Genomic DNA, 24,435 nt, shown 5'->3' with positions numbered 1-24,435 from the left:
GGACCCGCCCCCTTCCCATCCCGCCCCACCTCCTGCTGCCTCCTCCGACTCCCTCCAGCGCTGCTAAGTTTCTTCGCTCGCCGCCGCGCTCAGAGCCGGGGCCGGGCCGGAGCGGCGCCCCGCTGCCCTGTCCCCGTGTGCAGACCCCGGGCCCGGCCCCGGCCCCCTGCCAAGCCATGCTGTGCGGCCGCTGGAGGCGCTGCCGCCGCCCGCCCGAGGAGCCCCCGGTGGCCGCCCAAGTCGCGGCGCCGGTCGCGCTCCCGTCCCCGCCGACTCCTTCCGATGGCGGCACCAAGAGGCCCGGGCTGCGGGCGCTGAAGAAGATGGGTCAGTGACGGGCAGGGGGCGGTGGGGTGGGCGCGGACCGTTCCCAGGGGCCCAGTCTGGGGCGCTCCAGGGAGCGGTTCGTGGACTCCCCAGGCTGTACGGGGCTGGGAGGCTATGGCTAGGGGCGGAGGGCCAGCGCCGTCCAGCCGGGGGTCGCACCTGGGGTCATCCGCGAGAGTCCCGAGGCGAGCCAGGCTCCTAGGATGTTCTTTGCTTCCCACCAGGGGGCGCCCGCGGGGCGTCTGGAGCGCGAATTCGGGCACGGGGCGCTGGTGGGGTCCCCAGGGAGAGTGGAGCGGGAGAGGGAGGCTTGGGGTGTCCCTCGCCCGGCTCCCCAGCAGTATCTAGGGTCTGCCAGGGTGTCTCGGGATCTTGGTGGCCCTTAGGAAGGATGCGAGTTTGTGATTGGCCTCTGCAGAAGAGGCTAGCCTCCGCAGTAGTCCTCCAACCCGCCGCCCCACAGGGGCAGCCACAGCCACACTGCCCTGGCAGGACTCGTCTAACCAGTTAGAAAGCCCGAAAGCCAAGGCTCTCATGTCAGATTTGGGGAGGTCAGTCGTGGAGAAGGAATGTGACTGTGGCTCACTGGAACATCACAGAGGCAGCTGGCACTGGGTGGGTTACACAGGTGGTGTCTTGCAATCTTCCTCTACTTCCTAGGTGGGAGGTGAATCCTCATTTCACAGGTGAGGAAACTGACTCAGAGACAGCAAGGAATTTGCCTGTGACCACACAGCCAACAAAGGGCAAAGTGTGACTGGCACCCTGGTGGTGCCCCACCACATGAGCCCTGGTACTCTCTCAGAGTCTGGGAAAAGTGGGACCCGCAGGGTGGTGGAGGGCTTGAATGAGAGGGTGCATGCGAGAGTGTTGTCTGACATGGAAGGGACCGCGCCACTGAAGTGCTGCGTTGGACCTGCCGTTGGTACTCAGTGATGGAGAAGCCAGGTGTGGAGCTCTGGAACAGAAGAACAAGGCTGCCAGGGACCCTGTGTGAAACTTGGGGCAGAATTCAGGGGTCCTGATTGCCAGTTTTGCCTTCTCGTTACCTTCACTCATTCCACCTGAGTGCTGACTCTGTCGGGGTGCTGTGCCTGGCACTCTGTTTCCTGAGACATAGGACACCGTCTCTACCCTGCAATCCATTCAACTGCGCATGCACTGAACAAGCACTTTATGCAGTGCCCATGGTATGGTACAAGCACTTGTGGAGTGCCTATGGTATGCTCCACCCTGGGGCTCCTGCATGAGAGAGCTGAGGTTCCAGCAGGGAGATCAGACGGTGAAACAAAGAACAGGACCCTGGGGATGGGGGAACAGGGGACAGCACATGAGGGGCTGGGGAGCCAGTGAGGGCTCTGGCTGGCCCCAGCTGAGGAAGACCGGAGTGGCAAAGAGGAGAGGCTGGGGGTGGGAGGAGCTCCTCCAGGCCCTCCCCGGAGAGTCACGGACTTTATCTGGAGGGCAACAGGAGCCTCAGAAAGGGCTCAGGCAGGAGTGAGTGTGGAGAGTGGGGGGCAGGTTGGATGAAGGCATGGGAGAAACAGGGAGACCCAAGGAGGGAGGCTGAGGAGTTAGTTGGGCAAGGGGTGGGGACCAGACTTGGGGGATACCCGGGATGGACCCCAGAACTCCCAGGAGATAGACTGGGCTCTGGAACAGAAGAACAAGGCTGCCAGGGACCCTGTGTGAAACTTGGGGCAGAATTCAGGGGTCCTGATTGCCAGTTTTGCCTTCTCGTTACCTTCACTCATTCCACCTGAGTGCTGACTCTGTCGGGGCACTGTGCCTGGCACTCTGTTTCCTGAGACACAGGACACTGTCTCTACCCTGCAATCCATTCAACTGCGCATGCACTGAACAAGCACTTATGCTGTGATCGACGGGTGTCATTCTCTGGGCTAAGAAATGGTGTGGTTTGGGCTGGGCGCGGTGGCTCAAGCCTGTAATCCCAGCACTTTGGGAGGCCGAGACGGGCGGATCACGAGGTCAGGAGATCGAGACCATCCTGGCTAACATAGTGAAACCCCATCTCTACTAAAAATACAAAAAACTAGCCGGGCGAGGTGGTGGGCGCCTGTAGTCCCAGCTACTCGGGAGGCTGAGGCAGGAGAATGGCGTAAACCCGGGAGGCGGAGCTTGCAGTGAGCTGAGATCCGGCCACTGCACCCCAGCCTGGGCGACAGAGCAAGACTTCATCTCAAAAAAAAAAAAAAAAGAAAGAAAGGGTGTGGTTTGGGGATAGCTGAGGGCAGCCCTGGGAGTCAGTCCCAGCAGGGTCATGGGTGCCGCAGAAGGGCTGAGGGGTGGCCCCGTGCCCATCGGCCTCTTCATCCCACACGTGTTTTGAGCGGCATTAGTGGGCCAGGGTGCTGTGCCAGGGCCTGGGGCTACAGAGATGAGTAGCACAGAGCTTTGCCCTCAGGAAGTGCACAGTTGAGTGGACAGAGTCACATTCAGACAAATAATTACAGCTGAACCCGGGCGTCAGTACCCGTCAGCTGAGTAAGGCTGCACGGGAGCTCTGGGCACCTCATCAAGGTGACACTCTCGGGAACTATGTAGGTATCAGAATGTCATCTCAGCCACCCTCATTCCTCACCACTGCCCTGTCCTGCTGAGTGACTGCAGAGAGAGGAATGTTGAGTCCAAGTCTGTTGGGAATGTCCCTTCCCCAGGCCATAGGGAGCCCAGGGACAGGGTGGAGAAGGGAACCCAGTCTTGGGCCCAGCCCCTTGGGCCATCAGGGGCCAAGACCTAGGCCTGTCACCCAGGTAGCCTCCCCCGCCTTGCTCTGCCCCTGCCATCACCACACCCCTTAGCCTAACAGAGAATAGATTTTATGTCAAATCAGGTCAAGGGACTAGGGCAGGGAGTGGCTCAGAGGGGCCTGAGGAAGGAAAAACTTTTAGGGCCACACTAGGGAGACCCAGATGAGCGGGGAAGGAGGAAGAAAACACCCCCACAGTGAGTGGGAATCCTTTGTCCCCACTCTAGTCCCCCGCTCTTGGGCTGGGCTGCTGACTTGCAGGGAATCATTGAAGAGAGAGGAGCGCTAGAGCCCAGTGATCACCTGCCATGCGCGAGGCACTGTGCTGAGCTTGCATCAGATCTGATCCTACTTAATCCTCAGGCATCCCTGTGCGGGAGGTGCTGTCCTCATGTCACATTACAGACGGGAAGCTCAAGGCAGAGGGGTGTAATCACTGCCCAAAGCCACATGCCTGCCCACTGCCAGAGCCTACTTTTCCATGATGGCTCCCAGTGAATACTTTTTGTTGTTGCTGTTGTTGTTTATGAGACAGGGTCTCATTCCGTCACCCAGGCTGGAGTGCAGTGGCATGATCATGATCATGGCTCACCGCAACCTCAAGTTCCTGAGCTCAAGTGATCCTCCCACCTCAGTCTCCCGAGTAGCTGGGACTCTGGAGACTGGGAGACTGGATACCACCACATCCAGCTAATTTTGTTTTTATTTTTTGTAGAGTTGGGGTCTCACTATGTTGTCCAGGCTGGTCTTGAACTCCTGGGCTCAAAGGATCCTCCTGCCTTGCATACCCAAAAGTGCTGGGATTACAGGTGTGAGCTACCATTCTTGGCTAGCCTGGTGAATACTAATGAACAATTTTGTCACTGTCCCAGGTGCTTTTCGCATATTATCTCATTTAATGCTCACAATAATATGAGGTAGGTAGTACCAGTAGCCTTCTCTTACAGATGAGGAAACTGAGACTCAGAGAGGTTTGGTAACTTGCCTAGGGTTCAGAGCCAGGAAGTAGCTGAGAGAAAATTTGAACCCAGGCAGTGTGGCCTAGAGTCTGTGCTTGTCACACAGTGACTGATAGAGAAGCTGATACCTGCAGGGGGCCTGCTGGCCTCTCCTCTCCCACGGGGCATCTGCCAGCCCCCACGAGTGTCCTCACAGGGCTGCCAAATAAAATACAGAACACCCAGTTAAGTTGGGAATTCCACTAAATGTGAAATTTGGAATGTATTTACACTAAAAAATTATTTTTTATCTGAATTTCACATTTAACGTGTGTCCTGGATTTTCTCTGGCAGCCTTGTATCCCCAGAGCCCTGTGTGTGCCTATGCCCTGATGCTCCGCCCCTGCCCCCATCCTCCCCACGGGCAGAGGCCTGAGTGGGCAGAATCCCGCCCCTTTCCCTGTCCGGCCTGCATACACTATCAAGTGCCCCTGAGCGAGAGGGCTCGGCCCATGGCCTGCCTGGGATGTCTCCCGCAGGGTGAGTGAGACTGCTGTGGGTGGGCTTGACAGGTGAGGGTCTTCAGAACAACCCCTAGCCCTGGCAGGTGCCTGGCCTGGGTGGTGGGTAAGCTGGGTGGCCCTCCAGGCTAAGCAGGAGCATGCCAGGTGGCACTAGGGGGCTGGCTCTGCCAGGCCCTGTGGTCTCCCTCACATCTTTCCCTGTCCCCCACCCTGACTTCTGTACCCAACCAGGCTTCATGCCTGTTCTGTCCCCACAGAAAAGGGTGCTGCCACCCCTCCTTGCTGTGTCCGGCCCAGGGCCAAGGGAAGCACCGCCTGCCTTTCCTGACTTTGTTGATTCTCCAAGGAATGTTCTGGACTCTGGCACTGAGCCCCCGCCAGGCTCCAGCCCTGGGTGTGGCAGCCAGCTGGGTCATGGGGGACATGATTGGTGTTTGAGGTTCAGAGGCTGCCTGCTGGCTAAACGATTAGGATGGGAGGGTCTTTGGGACCCCTTGCCATTTTGTGTCCTCTCCCAGGGCCTCACGGCCCCGGCCACCTGGAAACGCTCTTTCTCTACTCCCTGCTTGGCCTTGGCCATGGCTGCTGGCTGTAGCAGTTCCCTGCATGACTCGCATTCCTGTGGAGCCCTGTGTGCACCTCCCAAGTGCGAGCCGCCTATTTCCCCCAGGCTGGCCCACCTTCCACCCTCTCCACCCATGAACTCTGTACACACACACAATCACACTCGCACACACACTCACATTCGCTCACACTCATACACACTGTCTCTCTCTCTCTCCCCCTCACACACACACACACACACACACGCCCTGTCTATGTATATAGCCCGCACACACCCCACCCTGCATGCCACCCCTCCAGGACATGCCTGGACAGAACTCCCACCCTCTCCGCCAGCTGCCCTGGTGCCTGTCTCCACCGCACAGCCTCTGTATCCATCCCTGCCTGGGGCAGCCTGCACTGTCTTTAGCACACAGGGCTTGTCCTCTCTGAGCTCAGTGGTGCACCTGTGAAGAGGGTGGGATTTGGGGCCCCTTCCGGCTCTGACATGAGGTAGTTTCTGGTCCCTGGTCTTGGCTACCTTCACAGAACTGCTCAGGCCCCAGACCATCCACGCCCCAAACCACCGGGCTGCCTGTGGAAGTTGAGAAACTGGGCCTGCCCTTTCCTCACCACGCCTGACCCTTCTCTGGAGGCTGAGATAAGCGGGCAGCTTGGGAAGGTGTCTGAGCCCCAGCTGACAACACTGAATTGGGCGGGAGGTGCCGCTGTCCTGGTCAGGGGAAGGTACCAGCTGGAGGCCATGGGACTAAGGGGACAGATGGATCAGAATGTGTGGGTGCCTCTTTCCACCTGGGGCACTGACTCACTTCCCCAGAGCCCTGTCTTAGTTTCCTTCTTTGTGATCATTTACTAAGCACCTACTATGGGCCGGGCCTAAACCAGGCTCCATGTGCTTGTGCCTGTTGTGGCTACTCGCAGCCCTTTGGGGTCAGACTCCCCCAACTTCCACCACATCTCAGCTCCACCGGGTGCCGACCTGGCTGGCTGTCTCTTTCACAGCATTTTTGAGATATTAATTCACATACCTTATAATTTATCCATTGAAAGTACACAGTGGGGAGCACCGTGGGAGGCAGAGGCTGTTGAATCACTTGAGGCCAGGAGTTGGAGACCAGCCTGGGCATCACATTGAGATCCCAACTCTACAAAAAAATTTAAAAATTATTCAGGCCTGGTGGTGCAAGTCTGTAGTCCCAGCTCCTCGGGAGGCTGAGGCAGGTGGATTGTTTGAGCCCAAGAGTTTAAGGCTCTGCAGTGGGCCATTATTGTACCACTGCATCCCCGCCTGGCTACAGAGCAAGACCCTGTCTCAGAAAAAAGAAATAATGTATACAATGGTTTCCAGCATATTATATCATTATACTTTAAAAATTATGGTAAAATAGGCCGGGTGCTGTGGCTCACGCCTGTAATCCTAGCACTTTGGGAGGCCGAGGTGAGTGGATCATTTGAGGTCAGGAATTCGAGACCAGCCTGGCCAACATGGTGAAACCCTGTCTCTACTAAAAACACAACAATTACCTGGAAATCACTTGAACCCAGGAAGTGGGGGTTGCAGTGAGCTGAGATCGTGCGGCACTCCAGCCTGGGCAACTAGAACGAGACTCTGTCTCAAAAAAAAAAAAAAAAAAAAAAAATAGGCCAGGCACGGTGGCTCACACCTGTAATCCCAGCACTTTGGGAGGCCAAGGCGGGTGGATCATGAGGTCAGGAGATCGAGACCACCCTGGCTAACATGATGAAACCCCGTCTCTACTAAAAAATACAAAAAAATTATCTGGGCATGGTGGCAGGCACCTGTAGTCCCAGCTACTCGGGAGGCTGAGGCAGGAGAATGGCGTGAACCCGGGAGGCGGAGCTTGCAGTGAGCTGAGTTTGCGCCACTGCACTCCAGCCTGCGCAACAGAGTGAGACTCCGTCTCAAAAAAAAATTATGGCAAAATATATAGAATGAAATTGGCCATTGCAACCATTTTGAAGTGGTTAATTCACTGGCATTAATTACATTCACACTGTTGTGCAACCATTACTGTTGCCTATTTCCAAAACTTTTTCATCATCCAAACAGAAACTAACCATCAAGCAGTAACTCTCCATTACCTCCCCATTCCAGCCCCTGGTACCCTCCCAGCTACTTTCTGTCTCTATGAACTTGTCTGCTCTGGGTACCTCACATGGGTGGAATCACATAGTATTTGTCGTTTGGGGTCTGGCTTCTTTCACTTAGCATGATGTTTTCAAGGTTCATCCATATTGGAACATGCATCAGATTTCACTCCTTTACATGGCTGAATATTATTCCATTGTATTGATAAACCATATTTTGCTTATGCACTCATTTTTTGTTTGTTTTGTTTTGTTTTGTTTTTTGAGACAGAGTCTCGCCCTGTTGCCCAGGCTGGAGTATAGTGGTGCAATCTCAGCTCGCTGTAACCTCTGCTTTCCGGTTTCAAGCGATTCTCCTGCATTAGCCTCCCTAAGTGCTGGGATTACAGGTGTGAGCCACCATGCCCAGCTAATGTTTTGTATTTTTCATAGGGACAGGGTTTCACCATGTTGGTCAGGCTGGTCTCGAATTCCTGACCTCAAGTGATCCGCCCGCCTCGGCCTCCCAGAGTGCTGGGGTCACAGGCTCATGTGTCGATGAGCCCTCGGGTTGTTTCCACCTTTTGGCTCTCGTTTACCCTCATTTTCACCGCTATTATGTTGTGATTGTCTCCACCCACTCAGTCACTGGCCCAGCAGCTGCAGGATCAAGGCAGAGATGGTTCAAGTAGATAGAAACCCTACGGGAACAGTAGGAGGTGGGCGGCTTGTGCACCTGCTCAGAGCAGGTAGGAACAAGGTCAAGGCAACATCTGTGGGTTTGGGCCTTGCAGGACCTATCAATGTTTACTGGGTGGCTGGACGGAGAGCCACGGTCCTTGTAGCATCACTGTCCTGGCCCTGAGCCCCCCCTCTGACTTTGCCTCCTTACCTGTTGGTCCTGCCCTTCCTGCTGGACACCCTAGTCCTCTCACTGCTCCAGGGTTCTGAAGCATGAACAATGGGGAAACAGAAGCACCCACTCAGGGACTCAGCACCTGGCCCCACCGGGGACTGCACCCTCCTTCTGTTTGGCTTTTCCATTGGGTGTGTGGTTGGGGGGCAGTGCCAGTTTGTGGGGCAGCCTGGAATGTCACCCCTTACCCCAACAGGTTCCTGGGGAGCTGAGGGTAAGGGGCCAGGAGTAGGGGCCCCCTCCATTGGGAGCCTGCCCCAGTGGGGGCCCAGTCAGGCGTTCAGGGTGCCTATGTTGATGGCCTGTTTGCAGAAGGCTCTGGACAGAGCAAGCCCCGGTGACTCACCCCCATTTCCGGTCTTAGTCACTCACCTCCCCCACACCCATGCGCTTGGCATCAGAGGGCTGGCCTAGGTAGGGGAGGTGGCCTCGGCTGCAGAGCCTGGTTGTCGTGGCAACGAGCAGTCCCCTTTCCCACGGCGGAGGGGGTGTAGGAGGGTGTGCCTAAGTGTGGTGGCACTGCAAGCTCCCCCTAACCGTTCTGCCCTCACCCTGTCATTGTTCAGGATAGGACCATTTAGAGGCTACCTAGACCTGGTGGGTGGCGGGGGGGGGGGGTCTGGTGAACCCCTCGGCCTGGCACATGCCATGTATGCCCAGTTCTTTGGAGAGGAGGGTTCCACTTTCCCCTTCCTGACCAGGGGGCACCAAGTGGGCATTCACTCAGAGGGCCACAGTCTAGACCCTGAGGGACCCTCTAGAGCCGTTAGGGCCGCAGGCTGGCTCCAGAGGGGACATGGCCTCTTAAGGAGGTGGATTTCTCCTCTTGCCCCTGAGACCCTGATTTTCAGTCACAGTCAGAGTGGTTTTTAAAAATACAGATGCCCAGGCCCCATCCCACACCAGCTGGGTGAGATGCCCTGGGCCATGGTGTCTGCAGCCTCCCCCGGGTAATTCCGATGCACAGCTAAGGTTGAGAAAGCCTGACCTGCCAGGCCTTTGCCCTGAACTCCGGACAGATGGGGCAGAGCTGGGGGTAGAATTCCCTCAGTCCCCCCATCTACCTGTCTACCTGCCTGCCCCTTCAGTCAACACTAGCTGGGAGCCTAGCTCTGGGATGAGCACTGTGGTGAGGAGATAAGACATCACTCTGGCCTCAGATTTATTGAAGTTTATAGGTGGGCTTTGTGTTTTAATTAAAGCAAAAAGTGCTGTTCGTGGTCAGAGAAGGAGAACACCCACTTGAGGACAAATCAAGGAAAGCTTTCTGGAGGAGGTGATATCTGAACTGGTCCTTCAAGGACTCAGGTAGGAAGAAGAGAAGGGAGAAGGATCCTCCAAAAGGGTCCAAGAGACGGTGAGAGGAGATGGTCCAGAGATATAGACTCAATTCCTTAGGTCAGAGTTTGCAACTGGGCAAGCAAGGGCCTTGGGGTCGCAAAGCCAAACCCAGTATTAAGGGTCTGTTGAAATAAAGGGAGGAAGAGAGGCCCACTGTCATACTTCTTTTGGCCCATACAGGGGTTATTGGTTTTTGTCTTTTTCAATTTGATTTCGTTGCCAACATTAGAATATCTGGAGGCTTCACACACAGATCTAGATTCCGGTTCTCTGGAAACTCTGGGCCCTCATTCACTCCGGGCTGTGCCCCACCTCCAAAGGCCATGGACTTTCCGTTTACCCAGTTCCCACCTCCTCTATTGTCCCATGGCTCAACAATCTTTGGCTGTGACTCTCGTTGAGGCATTGTAGAGCAGGGTGTGGCACCATCTGGGCTGGGCATCACATGTTCCAGGGGGCCAGAGCCAGAAGAAGGCCGAACCTCTCCAGGGTACAGTGTCAGTCACGCTGTAGAAACCTCTGCATTTTGGATTTTGCAGCAGGTATGATTGTGGTCTCCATTTTATGGATGGAGAACATGAGGCTTAGTGCCAGGTTAGTGCCACCGGGGCTATGATTTAAATAACTGGGAAGTGACAGAGTTGAGACTTATTCCCCAGACTTCTGAATTTAGAAGCCCTAGAAGAGCGGTGCAATGCAGGGCCCAAGGGCAGAGGTTCTGGAGCCCGACCTCCAGAGCCCAAAGTGGCTTCTACCAATATGGAATTCTGACAACTTACTTAAGCTTCCCTGAGCCTCAGTTTCCTTGTCTGTTAATACATGAGCAGGGCCTGCATACAGGAGGTGCTTTTATTTATTTATATTTTAGAGACAGAGTCTCACTCTGTTGCCCAAGCTGGAGTGCAGTGGCGCAATCTCAGCTCACTGCAACCTCCGCCTCCCGGATTCAAGTGATTTTCATGCCTCAGCCTCCCGAGTAGCTGGGATTACAGGTGCATGACACCATGCCCGGCTAATTTTTTTTGTATTTTTAGTAGAGATGAGGTTTCGCTATGTTGGCCATGCTGGGCTCGAACTCCTGTCCTCAAGTGATCCGCCCACCTTGTCCTCCCAAAGTGCTGGGATTACAAGCATGAACCACCACGCCCAGCCAAATTTAAAATTTTTTCCAGAGGCCAGGTACGGTGGCTCACGCCTATAATCCCAACACTTTGGGAGGCTGAGGAGGGCAGATCATGAGGTCAGGAGATCAAGACCATCCTGACCAACATGGTGAAACCCTGTCTCTACTAAAACTACAAAAATTAGCTGGGGCGTGGTGGTACGTGCCTGTAGTCCCAGCTACTTGGGAGGCTGAGGCAGAATTGCTTGAACCCAGGAGGTGGAGGTTGCAGTGAGCCGAGATTGCACTACTGCACTCCAGCCTGGGCAACAGAGCAAGACTCCGTTTCAAAAAAAAAAAAAAAAATTTTTTTTTTTTTTTTTTTTTTGTTTGTTTGTAGAGACAGGGTCTTGCATTGTTGCCCAGGCTGTTCTCCAGTTCCTGGCTCCAAGCGATCCTCCCATCTTGGCCTCTTGAGTACCTGGGATTACAGGCATGAGCCACTGTACCCAGCCAACATTTGCTTTTATTAAGGAAGGGGGACACTGTGGTTGCAGAGTGCATGTGAGCTGAAGGGTCATGTGGTGGGTAGCATTGGCTGGGCAAGAGGGAGCACCAAATGTCACAGGACACCTTCCTTTTGGCAGGGCCCCACCAGACACAAAGAGGACACCTGGAGATCAGCTGGGCAGGGCTGATCCTGGAGTCCTTGACCTGTGATCCTGGAGCTGGGGTGGCCTCTGCTGTCCTCCTTGTCTCTGGGAAAGCAGTGGCAAGGTGCTTGGGTTACAGCAAGAGAGATCTAGGTTAGATGGTGAGACCTTCCTGATGGCTGTGGTTTCACATCAAGGGAAAAAGGCTGTTGGTGGCAAATTCTGAACTTGAGGGCTGGAAGCCATGTGGTGGGGGATAGTGGCAGAAGGGCAACTTTTTTTTTTTCTTTTTGTTAAGACTCAGTCTCACTCTGTTGCTTAGGCTACAGTGCAGTGGCATGATCTTGGCTCACTGCAACCTCTGCCTCCTGGGTTCAAGCAATTCTCCTGCCTCAGCCTCCCAAGTAGCTGGGATTACAGGCATGTGCCACCACACTCGGCTAATTTTGTATTTTTAGTAGAGATGAGGTTTCACCATGTTGGCCAGGCTGGTCTCGAACTCCCGACCTCAAGTGATCCGCCCACCTCGGCCTCCCAAGTGCTGGGATTACAGGCATGAGCCACCGCGCCTGGCCAGAAAGGACAACCTTTAGTGAGGCCTGAGTCCCAGGCATTGCCCGAGGACAGTTCCACACTGAGGGACAACAGAGGCAGCTGCTTGGAAGGAAGGAGGGAGATGGGGTACGGGTGGGGGTTGGGGGGCGCTTAGCGCTCCAAAGCCTAAAGCCAAACCCAGTGCAGGAGGCTTCTTACAATCGGGGAGGAAGGGGGAGGCCTGCGAGGGGCAGGGAAGCTCACTGTGGGGCGAAGGCCTGGGTTTGGAGAGGCTGGAGGAAGGGGCAGCAGGGGGAGCTTCCGGGTAAGGACGGCCTGAAACCCGGGTCCTCCCGCCCCCGCAGGTCTGACGGAGGACGAGGACGTGCGCGCCATGCTGCGGGGCTCCCGGCTCCGCAAGATCCGCTCGCGCACTTGGCACAAGGAGCGGCTGTACCGGCTGCAGGAGGACGGCCTGAGCGTGTGGTTCCAGCGGCGCATCCCGCGTGCGCCATCGCAGCACATCTGTGAGCGGCCGGGGAGCGCTGGGTGGGCAGGGAGGTGGGGACAGACCGGGTCCTCCGCCCTGACCCGGACCTTCCCGCAGTCTTCGTGCAGCACATCGAGGCAGTCCGCGAGGGCCACCAGTCCGAGGGCCTGCGGCGCTTCGGGGGCGCCTTCGCCCCGGCGCGCTGCCTCACCATCGCCTTCAAGGGCCGCCGCAAGAACTTGGACCTGGCGGCGCCCACGGCTGAGGAAGCGCAGCGCTGGGTGCGCGGTCTGACCAAGCTCCGCGCGCGCCTGGACGCCATGAGCCAGCGCGAGCGACTGGACCAATATCCTGCCGGGGCTGGGAGGGAGGGCCCCATCCTTGGAGAGCCCCATCCTTGGAGAGCCCCATCCTTGGAGAGCCCCCAGGCCCAGGGGAGACAGGGTCCCTGTCCCGAGGGCGCACAGTCTGGGTCGGAGCCTTAGGTCTTTGAAACTGAGAGTGGGGACACGTGCCCTGTCTAGGTCCGAGCTCCCACCAGGAGGGGGTGGCTCGGCGCCTCCTTCAGGGAGGCCTGAGGCCTTCTGAGGAGGGAGACAGGGCCTCCTGTCTTTGGTGAGCCCCAGTCCTGGGGAGGAGACACTGCTACCGTGCTCGGGGAGTCCACAGGCCAAGGGGAAAGTACAGCCCCTAAACCAGGGAGCCCCCAGATCCAGGTGGGTTTGACTTACCGGCCAGTTACCTGGGGGCCGGGGACAGCCTGGCGTGTTACTGTTACTTCCTGAGCACCCACACCTGGATCCACTCCTATCTGCACCGGGCTGACTCCAACCAGGACAGCAAGATGAGCTTCAAGGAGATCAAGAGCCTGCTGAGAATGGTCAACGTGGACATGAACGACATGTACGCCTACCTCCTCTTCAAGGTGGGCTTCTGCCTTGAACCCCAGCCCCTGGCTTTGCCATCACTCTGACCTCTGCCTGCCCCCAGCCATCTGAGTCATCAGCTCCCCTGCCCTCTCCACCTGCAGCTTTTTTGGAGCAGCAGCCTTTCCCTGCATAAAGGCAACATCTGGGTTTAGTTAGCCTTTGGCCTCCCCTGAGGCCACTGGGCCAGCAAGGGAGTGGGGAGCCAGGGCCCAGAACTTTCCTCACCCTCAGTTCCTACCCCTCCAAAGTGAGCAGCAAAGCTGTTTTCATTTCCCTGAGTCTGCAGGGCACCTTTTGCATGTAGGGGCACAGGCAGGAGTCAGCCTACAGGCATGCATGTGCACAGATACACGTGTGCACCCTTCTCCATGCAGACCCTCCACTGTGGCACGTGTTGGCACCTCATGCATGGGAGCACAGGGGCACACAGGAGTGGGCTCTGCAGCTACGGCCCAGCTGGAGCCCATGGCAGACCTCTGTGTGCATGTGGACAGTGGGACCCACCTGTGACCTGGAAAGACAGGAGAGCCCATGGCAGCTGGACCCCTGGGCCACAGCTTCACAGGGATGCTCCATGAATTCTCATTGACTTGTTCAGTGACCCTGGGTGTGAATATGTGCATGTCAGGATGGTAACATGTCCACCTAGGGGAGTGTGAGGGCCCAGGGGCCCTGTCTTGCCCCAGGGTCACCATTTTTCCTTCCACATCTTGATTCTTGGGGTAGGTCATGGTGCAGAGGGGCAGGCATTGAACCAGAGAGACCTCCCTTAAAGTCCAGCCCTGCAGGCCAGGCTTAGTGGCTCACCCCTGTCATCCCAGCACTTTGGGAAGCCTAGGCGGGAGGACTGCTTGAAGCCAGGAGTTTGAGATCAGCTTTGGCAACATAGCAAGACCCTATCTCTACAAAAAATACAAAAATTAGCCAGGTGCAGTGGTTCACACCTGTAGTCCCAGCTGTCCAGCTATTTGGAAGGCTGAGGTGGGAGGATCACTTGAGATCACACGTTAGAAGCTGCCGTGAGCTATGATCATGCCACTGCACTCCAGCCTGGGTAACAGAGCAAGACCAAACAAACAAACAAAAAACCCAAAAAACAAACAAAGCTGAAGTCACAAGTCTTACTCTGTTTTTCCACCTGTGAAATGGGGAACATTGCCTTCTCAGATGTGGTAGATGACAGATAGGTTAAAGGGGCCAGGTTTCCTGGAGTGTCTGCCTCCTCTGAGCTTCTCCCACTGCTTCCCAGGAGTGTGACCACTCCAACAATGACCGTCTAGAGGGGGCTGAGATTGAGGAGTTCCTGCGGCGGCTGCTGAAGCGGCCGGAGCTGGAGGAGATCTTCCATCAGTACTCAGGCGAGGACCGCGTGCTGAGTGCCCCTGAGCTGCTGGAGTTCCTGGAGGACCAGGGCGAGGAGGGCGCCACGCTGGCCCGCGCCCAGCAGCTCATTCAGACCTATGAGCTCAACGAGACAGGTGGGGGGCGGCACGGCCAGGTCGTGGCACCTGACGGGGCCGTGTTCCCAGCTAAGTGGGTTCTGCTGCGGGCTGGCTGCGGGCACTGTCTCGGCCGGATTAGCTTGCCTCCTCCAGACTCAGCTTCCACATGTGTAAAATGGCACAACAGCCTGCCTTCCTCCCAGGGTCTGGTCGAAGGTTAAGTGGCATGACTTACGTAGAGTCTAGTCAGTAGATTGTCTAGTCATTATTCCTAAGTTGAGTGGGCCTTGGGGGCATTGAAAGCTGGACATGGGGGATTCCCATGTGGCCTGATGCCCTCTTCTGCCACCCTGCAGCCAAGCAGCACGAGCTGATGACACTGGATGGCTTCATGATGTACCTGTTGTCGCCGGAGGGGGCTGCCTTGGACACCACCCACACGTGTGTGTTCCAGGACATGAACCAGCCCCTCGCCCACTACTTCATCTCTTCCTCCCACAACACCTATCTGACTGACTCCCAGATTGGGGGACCCAGCAGCACCGAGGCCTACATTAGGTACTGTAGTAGGGGGTGAACGTGCCCGGGAGCCCCACCTGGAGAGACATGGGGCTGGCTTCCTGGGGCCTTCCTAGCTCAGCCTGCCTGCTGCCCTGCTCTGTGGCACTCTCGCAACACCTTGCCCGTCCACCCATCTGTCCACCCACAGGGCCTTTGCCCAGGGATGCCGCTGCGTGGAGCTGGACTGCTGGGAGGGGCCAGGAGGGGAGCCCGTCATCTATCACGGACATACTCTCACCTCCAAGATTCTCTTCCGGGATGTGGTCCAAGCCGTGCGTGACCATGCCTTCACGGTGAGCCCCTGGGATGCCCAGCCCCAGCCCCAGAGCCTTCACAATGACCTCCGTCCACACCCACGTGCCAGCTGCGCTCAGTCCTTCCAGAGGAAACCCTTGCCCAGAGAATCATTCATTCACCAAGCGCTGCTGGGATAAGTGGCCAATGGGGTGGAATAAAGCTGAATGAGATGCCACTCTCATATTTGGGAAACATGTTCCCTCTCACATTTGGAAAATGTCTTAAAATCACAGAGTGTCCAGAAGAAAACCTTTGGGGGAGGGAAGGACTTTTTTTTCTTTTTTTGAGACGGAGTCTCGCTCTGTCGCCCAGGCTGGAATGCAGTGGCCGGATCTCAGCTCACTGCAAGCTCCGCCTCCCGGATTCACGCCATTCTCCTGCCTCAGCCTTCCCGAGTAGCTGGGACTACAGGCGCCCGCCACCTCGCCCGGCTAGTTTTTTGTAGTTTTTAGTAGAGACGGGGTTTCACCGTGTTAGCCAGGATGGTCTCGATCTCATGACCTTGTGATCCGGCCGTCTCAGCCTTCCAAAGTGCTGGGATTACAGGCTTGAGCCACCGCGCCCGGCCGGGAAGGACATTTGAATCATGACTTCCAAAGAATAAGCTGTAAGAGAAGCTCACCAGTGGCACCTGCATAAACACTGCAGCTTCGGTCAGTGTGCAGATCTTCCCATCAGCAAATGATGGCAGGAGAGTTTTCAACATCATTGACATGGTCAATGTCATTCACATGTAAAAAGCATTTATGGGACCAGGTGCGGTGGCTCACACCTGTATTCCCAGCACTCTGGGAGGCTGATGCAAGGATCATTTGAGGCCAGGAATTCCAGACCAGCCTGAGCAAATAGCTATATCCTGTCTCAACAAAAATAAAAATTAGCTGAGTGTGGGGGCAGGTGCCTGTAGGCTGAGTTACTCAGGAGGCTGAGGTGGGAGGATCACTTGAGCTCAGGACTGGAGAACACGGGGACACTGCGCCACTGCCCTTCAGCCCGGGTGATGGAGCTAGACCAAAGCATAAACAACAAAAATTGGCCGGGCGTGGTGGCTCACACCTGTAATCCCAGCACTTTGGGAGGCTGAGGTGGGCAGATCACCTGAGGTCAGGAGTTTGAGACCAGCCTGGCCAACATGGTGAAACCCTGTCTCTACTAAAAATACAAAAATTAACCGGGTGTGGTGGCGGGTGCTCGTAATCCGAGCTACTCCGGAGGCTGAGGCAGAGAGAATCGCTTGAACCTGGGAGATGGAGTTGTAGTGAGCTGAAATTGCATCACTGCACTCCAGCCTGGGTGACAGAGCAACACTCCATCTCAAAGAAAAAAAAAATCATTCCTGCAGCCTCCCTCAGCCTCCTGGACAGTCTAGCCCTTCCCTGGGTTCTCCAGAGCCCTGCTTTGCCTGCTTGTCCTGAAGGGTCTGGGAGCCCGATGTTGGGAGGTACTGGCAGAGGGAGGGGAGTGGCTCTGAGCCACTGCCCTTCCCCACACAGCTGTCCCCCTACCCTGTCATCCTATCCCTGGAGAACCACTGCGGGCTGGAGCAGCAGGCTGCCATGGCCCGCCACCTCCGCACCATCCTGGGGGACATGCTGGTGACACAGGCGCTGGACTCCCCAAATCCTGAGGAGCTGCCTTCCCCAGAGGTGACGCACCCCAGCCCCCAGCCTGGATGGAGGGAAGTCTGGTGGGAGTCCGCCTCCCCCAACTGGTCGTGCCACCTCTCTGGCTCAGGACCCCTCACCTCTCCCTGCCTTAACCTTTCTCTGTTCCTCCGTTCATCTGACATCTGCCACCCCCTGGTCTCGTCCTGCTGCTGCCCTCTGGCTCTCCATTCTTGACTAGACCCCACCTCCCCCCACACACACCCTCTTCCATGACCTGGCTCTGCCCTGCTGGCCCTGTGTCCCTGCCGGTAGAGTCCTGCAGGCTCTGCCATTCCCTCCTGCAAGGCCCCGTTTGACACTTTCTCCACCTGGAAGTCCCTTCCCAGCCATCCACACTTGCCAAGCATCACCTGCTTAGAATTCAGCTCAACTTCAGCTGCCTCTTCCTGTGACCTTATCCACTTCCCTAACTCTTAGGTCTGAGGCAGCCTCCTGCTCTCCCCCAGACCGCAGAGTGCACCCTCGGCCCTCTCCAGACGTTTATCCTGTCGGGCTCCTTGAGAAAACTCCCCTCCTACTTCCAATCCCCAACATGCAGGCAGGGTTGACTCACCCTCGTGTGTGTGTGAGACGTGATTTTTGTTATTAGTATGAAAATCACACCCATATGGTAAAAGAAAACTGAGCTGTACCAAGGGACACAATGAACGGTTCTTCCCTTCCTCCAGTGACCTGTCCTCTTTCACAGGAAGTAACCATCTCCAACTCTCTTGCGTGTCCTTCTCGAACTTCCCCACACACGTTACCTGTGTACATGTGTGTACTGTCTTCTCTTTTAAATGGTACCAAAAAAGGACTATGTGATTCCAGGTTGTAGCCTCACTTCTTCCACGTCAGATCTTTTTTGAAGAGGGTCGCTTCCCTTTCAGTCCTGAGCTGCCGCGTGCATTGTAGTGGCTGCTGTGTATATTCTGATGTTGAGGGACCTTATTAAGCATCCCTTCCTGATGGCTTCCTAGGCTGTTCTCCACTCTTTCCTATTAGACACTCATCTCTGTGTCTCCTTTCCTGCCTCCCACCCCCAGCCAGCCCTTCACACGGTGGTGGTTGAATAACTGACTGACCGGCCGCCATAGGGGCAAGAAGGCCTAACCCTTCGTCCTCCACATTGGCCCCCACAGCAGCTGAAGGGCCGGGTCCTGGTGAAGGGGAAGAAGCTGCCTGCTGCTCGGAGCGAGGATGGCCGGGCTCTGTCAGACCGGGAGGAGGAGGAGGACGATGACGAGGAGGAAGAAGAGGAGGCGGAGGCTGCAGCACAGAGGCGGCTGGTGAGAGCTGGTGGGCTGGGGTGAGGGGGGTGGGGAAGCGGGGGAAGGTGGGAGGAGGGGTGTGGGGAGCGGGGGCCCGCTGAGCCCTGCTGAGGCCGGTCTTCTAGGCTAAGCAGATCTCCCCGGAGCTGTCGGCCCTGGTCGTATACTGCCACGCCACCCGCCTGCGGACCCTGCACCCTGCCCCCGACGTCCTGCAGCCCTGCCAGGTCAGCTCCCTCAGCGAGCGCAAAGCCAAGAAACTCATCCGGGAAGCAGGTAGGAGCCAGGGCCCTGGGTGCCTGGGGGCGAGAGGGCGATGGGGGCACCTCCTGAAGGGGGCCTGGAAAGGAGTTGAGGGGGCTTTGGGGGACAGTAAAGAGGTCAAGAGGACCCCAGAGAGGGGCTGGGCTGAGGGAATGAGGGCCCTGCACATGCCAGGGTGGATGGAGGGGAGAGTGGCAAGCTGAGGGCGGCCTGCTGTCTGCCTTCAGAGCCCTGTGGTGGGGCCGGCCATAGAAGGAGATGGGCCAGGCTGGGCTGGGGGTTGGGGGAGCCCAGCCGCTGTTGTGACACTGGGGAGGAGTTCCTGGGGCAGGTGATGCAGAGAAGACACATCACCTGGAGGACTAGGAAGCAGCCAGGTGAAGAGGCGGGAGGGCTTTCCAGACAGGAGGAACAGGTTGTTGAAGGCCTGGAAGCTTGGCCTGGAGAAGAGTTCCAGGAACCACGGTGGAGCTGGAGGGCTGTGGGCATTCAGTGTACTTGGTTGGAACTTTGTCAGGAGCGGGGAACTGGGGGCTGGGGATATGGAGCCAGGCTGTGTGGGTGGAGGGGATCCCTGCAGCCTCCTCAGTGAGCTCCCCTCTCACCCTAGGTCAGAAGAGAGTGAGGAGCAGGGGCAGGGCGAGCTGGGGACGGGCTTGGCCTCTGCTCCCTGGAGGTTATAGGCCCGGGCTTTGGGTGAGGGACCCCGGGGTCTGTCACAGTCTCACCCCAACTCTGCCCTAGGGAACAGCTTTGTCAGGCACAACGCCCGCCAGCTGACCCGCGTGTACCCGCTGGGGCTGCGGATGAACTCGGCCAACTATAGTCCCCAGGAGATGTGGAACTCGGGCTGTCAGCTGGGTAAGGGGGGGCCGGCCACATGAGCGGGAGCAGGCGGGGTGCCACAGTGTGGGAGAGGCCTCAGCAGTGAGGGCCCACACAGGCTTCCAGACGGTGGAAACACGCATTTTGTTGATTATTTTTAAAGTTGCCAGCAATGTAGGTGGGAAAATCAAATCAAGCTCGTTTATTCTTGACAGTGTACAGGTCTCGCATTTTTAGGATGGTAGAAATTAAAACCTCCACTCCCATGTCCCCTGGACACACACAACCCCCACACACCTGGCAGTCCCACTAAATCAACACTGATAAGGGTGGGCTCTGGGGGACACTGAGCCCCACCAAAGGAGGCCGTATCATCTCCTTGGGGTAAGGGTGGAAACAACCCCAGGCTTCCTCGGACCCCTGGCTCTGACCCACGCCTGGCCCTGAGGGTGGGGGCTTTTCTTTTCTTTTTTTTTTTGAGACGGAGTCTCGCTCTGTCGCCTGGGCTGGAGTGCAGTGGCCGGATCTCAGCTCACTGCAAGCTCCGCCTCCCAGGTTCACGCCATTCTCCTGCCTCAGCCTCCCGAGTAGCTGGGACTACAGGCGCCCGCCACCTCGCCCGGCTAGTTTTTTGTATTTTTTAGTAGAGACGGGGTTTCACCGTGTTAGCCAGGATGGTCTCGATCTTCTGACCTCGTGATCCGCCCGTCTCGGCCTCCCAAAGTGCTGGGATTACAGGCTTGAGCCACCGCGCCCAGCCGGGTGGGGGCTTTTCAGCACCTTCCACCCCAGCCTTGAGGGATCCCAGGGCAGAAGTACAGGTGATAGTGGGGGCTGGGTCCATGACCCCCTCCCCTAAAGTCATGGTGGGGGCAGAGCAGCACTGAGCAGACAGTGGGACCCCAGGCCCTTTGTAGAGAGGAATGCAGTCCCCTGAAACTGAGTAGTGAGAACAGGGCCGCTGAGAGCCCCTGCTCTGACCCTGCTGTGTCCACAGTGGCCTTGAACTTCCAGACGCCAGGCTACGAGATGGACCTCAATGCCGGGCGCTTCCTGGTCAATGGGCAGTGTGGCTACGTCCTGAAACCTGCCTGCCTGCGGCAACCTGACTCAACCTTTGACCCCGAGTACCCGGGACCTCCCAGAACCACTCTCAGCATCCAGGTCAGCAGGCTGCAACGGGCCCCAGCCTAGGGTCACACTGGCTCTGGAGAGGCTCTTTGTGAGGTGGAGGAAGGCAAGGGAGGCTGGGGACAGGTTGGAAGTGACGGGTGGTCTGAGCTTGAGGCCCATGAGGGGATGGCCAAGGTGGGCGTGGGCCCCAGCTGCTCCCTCCCTCACCCCACAGGTGCTGACTGCACAGCAGCTGCCCAAGCTGAATGCTGAGAAGCCACATTCCATTGTGGACCCCCTGGTGCGCGTTGAGATCCATGGGGTGCCCGCAGACTGTGCCCGGCAGGAGACTGACTATGTGCTCAACAATGGTGGGCAGCTGCTGGCAGAAGTGTCGGGGGGAGACTGCAGAGAGCAAAGGGGGGTGCAGGGTGGATCCTGGGGCCTCGGGGCTCTGACTGCCACCCCTGTGCCCTAGGCTTCAACCCCCACTGGGGGCAGACCCTGCAGTTCCAGCTGCGGGCTCCAGAGCTGGCGCTGGTCCGGTTTGTGGTGGAAGATTATGATGCCACCTCCCCCAATGACTTTGTGGGCCAGTTTACACTGCCTCTTAGCAGCCTAAAGCAAGGTTGGTGGAAGCTGGTGGGGATGGAGAGGGATGTGGGTACAGGCCCTGCAGACCCTGTTCACTTTTGTGCCTCGAATTTCCTGCCCTGAAGTGGGTCCAGGCTGGGCCAGACCCCCAGGGTACGCAGAGGACCTGAGGCCTGGCTGTCTTCCCCACAGGGTACCGCCACATACACCTGCTTTCCAAGGACGGGGCCTCACTGTCACCAGCTACGCTCTTCATTCAAATCCGCATCCTGCGCCCCTGAGGGCCCAGCTCACCCACCCTGGGGTTCTGCGAGTGCCAGTCCACATCCCCTGCAGAGCCCTCTCCTCCTCCGGAGTCAGATGGTGGGAGTACCAGCCCCCCAGTCCACCCACTTGGCCCACTCAGCCCACTCACCAGGCGCTGGTCTCACCTGGGTGCTGAGGGCTGCCTGGGCCCCTCCTGAAGAATTAACAGGTGCTCACGTGACTTCAGTGAGCTCCAACCCTGGGGCCCTGAGATGGCCCCAGCTCCTGTCCTCAGCCTACCCCTCATTGTGACTTATGAGGAGCCAAACCTGTTGCTGCCAGGAGACTTGGGGAGCAGGACACCTGTGGGCCCTCAGTTCCCCTCTGTCCTCCCGTGGGCCATCCCAGCCTCCTTCCCCCAGAGGAGCACAGTCCACCCCACTTGGTCCGGACACCGGGCTTAGCCCCTAAGCCCTCCTTTACCCTAGGCCTTCCTGGACTCCTCCCTCCAGCTCTGGAACCTGAGTTCCCCTTCCCTTCTCAAAGCAAGAAGGGAGCACTGAGGCATGAAGCCCTGGGGAAACTGGCAGTAGGTTTTGGTTTTTATTTTTTGAGACAGGGTCTCGCTCCATCGCCCAGGCTGGAGTGCAATGTTGCAATCACGGCTCACTGCAGCCTTGAACTCCCAGGCTCAAGCGATCCTCCCATCTCAGCCTCCTGAGTAGCTGGGACTACAGACACAGGCCACCACACCTGGCTAATTTTTAAATTTTATGTAGAGATGGGGGGGACTCCCTTTGTTGCCCAGGCTGGTCTCGAGCTCCTGTCCTCAAGTGATCCTCCTGCCCCGGCATTCCAAAGTGCTGGGATTATAGGTGTGAGCCACTGCCCCGGCCTAGCAGTAGGTTTGTAACTGTTTCATAGAAGAGCCCTGGAGAAGACAGTAGAATGAGCCTATCTAGTTTAAAAAATAAAGAAGCTCATTTATTTTACCACCACCACTCCCTGATCACCTCTATGCTGCCAGCCCCACAGGCCCATGAGGAGGGACAGGGCTGGATGAGTCCCTTGGCCCTCTCCCCTCAACAGGGCATGGACTTGTCTAAGACAGCCAGGGGGTGGCAGCAGGAGATGCCACAGCTCAAAATAGCCCAACCCCTGCTCCTGGCTTAAAGCTGCTGCGAGTATCACAAGACTGTGTGAGGATGCCAATTCACAAGGTCAGCGCCTCTCCACAACACACACACAGAGGGGCCTTGAATGAGGAGGGGACAGGAGTCTGAGGGACCCTCAGACAGGCTGCCACTCTCCACGCTTGGCTGGGCTCAAGGCCCCTGTCTGCTCAGTAGGGCAAATCCCAAGGACACAGGCTTTCCTTCCTCCAGCCAGCCAGCCTTTTACACAAAGGCTGGAAACACTGCTTGGGCCCCCTCTATAGGAATGCTGGGAGAGCCACTGGACACTAGACAACAGAATCCGGAAAAATTCCTGCACCCCCCGTCAGGGTGACAATGTGGAGGCCTGGTGTTTTAGGTTCTGCCAGGCGACAGTGCCGGCACTGGACAAGGGCAGAACTTGACATTAGTCCCCAGAGGGTGGCCTGGAACTGGGCTGGGATAGGCCTTGAACTGGCCCCAAGCCCCGCAGAAACCAAAACCAAGGCTGGGGCAGACTCCACCTTCTAGCAACTCCAAGAACTGATGCAGAAAGTGGCAGTGTCCCCCACTCCTTCATGCTGGGAGTGGCGTTTGGCTCTGGTGAATTTGTCTGTCTGAAAGAGGATAATCAGAATCAAAAGGGCCCAGAAGGAATGGGCCGGGCCAGGCAGCCCAGGCATCTGGCACTCAGGGCTGTCAAGAGGGTCAGGCTGCCAAACTGCAGCCTCAGGATGGGAGGCACAGGGAGGCTAAGTCCAGTTTTAGCGAATGAAGAGCTATTAGCATTGCCCAGCCCCTGCAGAGCCAGCTCTGGCTGGGGGGTCTGGGTCCCCATCCTGCTTGGCTTCTTTGGTTTCGTATGTGGTACCAAGAGGAAGGGGTGAAGGCTAGGACGAGGGCCCAATGCTGAGACAGCTGCCTTGAAAGGGCAAGAGTCTTTTTTTTTGAGACAAAGTCTTGCTCGTCCCCCAGGTTGGAGTACATTGGCGCAATCTCGGCTCACTGCAATCTCCGCCTCCTGGGTTCAAGCGATTCTCCTGGCTCAGCCTCTCCAGTAGCTGGGATTACAGGCACGCACCACCACACCCGGCTAATTTTTGTATTTTTAGTAGAGACAGGGTTTCACCATGTTGGCCAGGCTGGTCTCGAACTCCTGACCTCAGGTGATCCGCCCGCCTTGACCTGCCAAAAGGACAAGAGTCTTTAAGGAAGTGAACTGGGAAGTGGAAGTGAGGGAGAAATCACACCTTTTTTTTTTTTTTTTTTTTTTTTTTTTTGTGAGACGGAGTCTCGCTCTGTCGCCCAGGCTGGAGTGCCGTGGTGCAATCTCGGCTCACTCTAAGCTCTGCTTCCCAGGTTCACACCATTCTCCTGCCTCAGCCTCCTGAGTAGCTGGGACTACAGGTGCCCGCCACCATGCCCGGCTAATTTTTTGTATTTTTAGTAGAGACAGGGTTTCACCGTGTTAGCCAGGATGGTCTCGATCTCCTGACCTTGTGATCCGTCTGCTTCGGCCTCCCAAAGTGCTGGGATTATAGGCATGAGCCACTGCGCCCAGCCCAAAATCACAGCTTTTTAACCCAGAGGCCCATGGGTGGAAACCACACATAGGGCTATGTTCTCTCAGTCCAAAGCTAAGGGCAGGAAAGAAGGTGTGGGCCGTAGGAGCCTGAGTGACTTGGTTTGGGACAGGAGGGTTGGGGGGCTTTAGAGGGGTCATGCAGGTCCTGTGTCTTGTCAGCTTTCCTGGAAAGGGGCTTGGAGGCACCAGCCATGGACCTGAAAGGATCAGGGGGTCAGGGAAAGGGTAAGTTCCAGAGGATGAGAACAGGGGGAATGGGAA

At 56.9% G+C, this 24,435-nt stretch overlaps 1 protein-coding gene across 1 annotated transcript; it reads left to right on the top strand.

The window, feature by feature from the left end:
• The first annotated feature begins 47 nt into the window (after window positions 1–47).
• Window positions 48–22,436, top strand: PLCD3 (phospholipase C delta 3). Its single transcript, XM_010354012.2, has 15 exons — window positions 48–327; window positions 12,123–12,284; window positions 12,365–12,593; window positions 13,043–13,172; window positions 14,426–14,654; window positions 14,975–15,176; window positions 15,328–15,472; window positions 16,970–17,122; window positions 18,265–18,411; window positions 18,519–18,669; window positions 19,402–19,518; window positions 20,480–20,646; window positions 20,831–20,966; window positions 21,074–21,223; window positions 21,382–22,436. The coding sequence occupies exons 1-15, from the start codon at window positions 177–179 to the stop codon at window positions 21,468–21,470; spliced, it is 2,358 nt and encodes a 785-aa protein (XP_010352314.1). The 5' UTR covers window positions 48–176; the 3' UTR covers window positions 21,471–22,436.
• Window positions 22,437–24,435: the final 1,999 nt, after the last annotated feature.

The sequence above is a fragment of the Rhinopithecus roxellana genome, chromosome 19 (genome assembly GCF_007565055.1).
Source record: "Rhinopithecus roxellana isolate Shanxi Qingling chromosome 19, ASM756505v1, whole genome shotgun sequence".
Taxonomy (NCBI): Eukaryota; Metazoa; Chordata; class Mammalia; order Primates; family Cercopithecidae; genus Rhinopithecus; species Rhinopithecus roxellana.
This window is presented reverse-complemented; position numbering and strand designations above follow the sequence as displayed.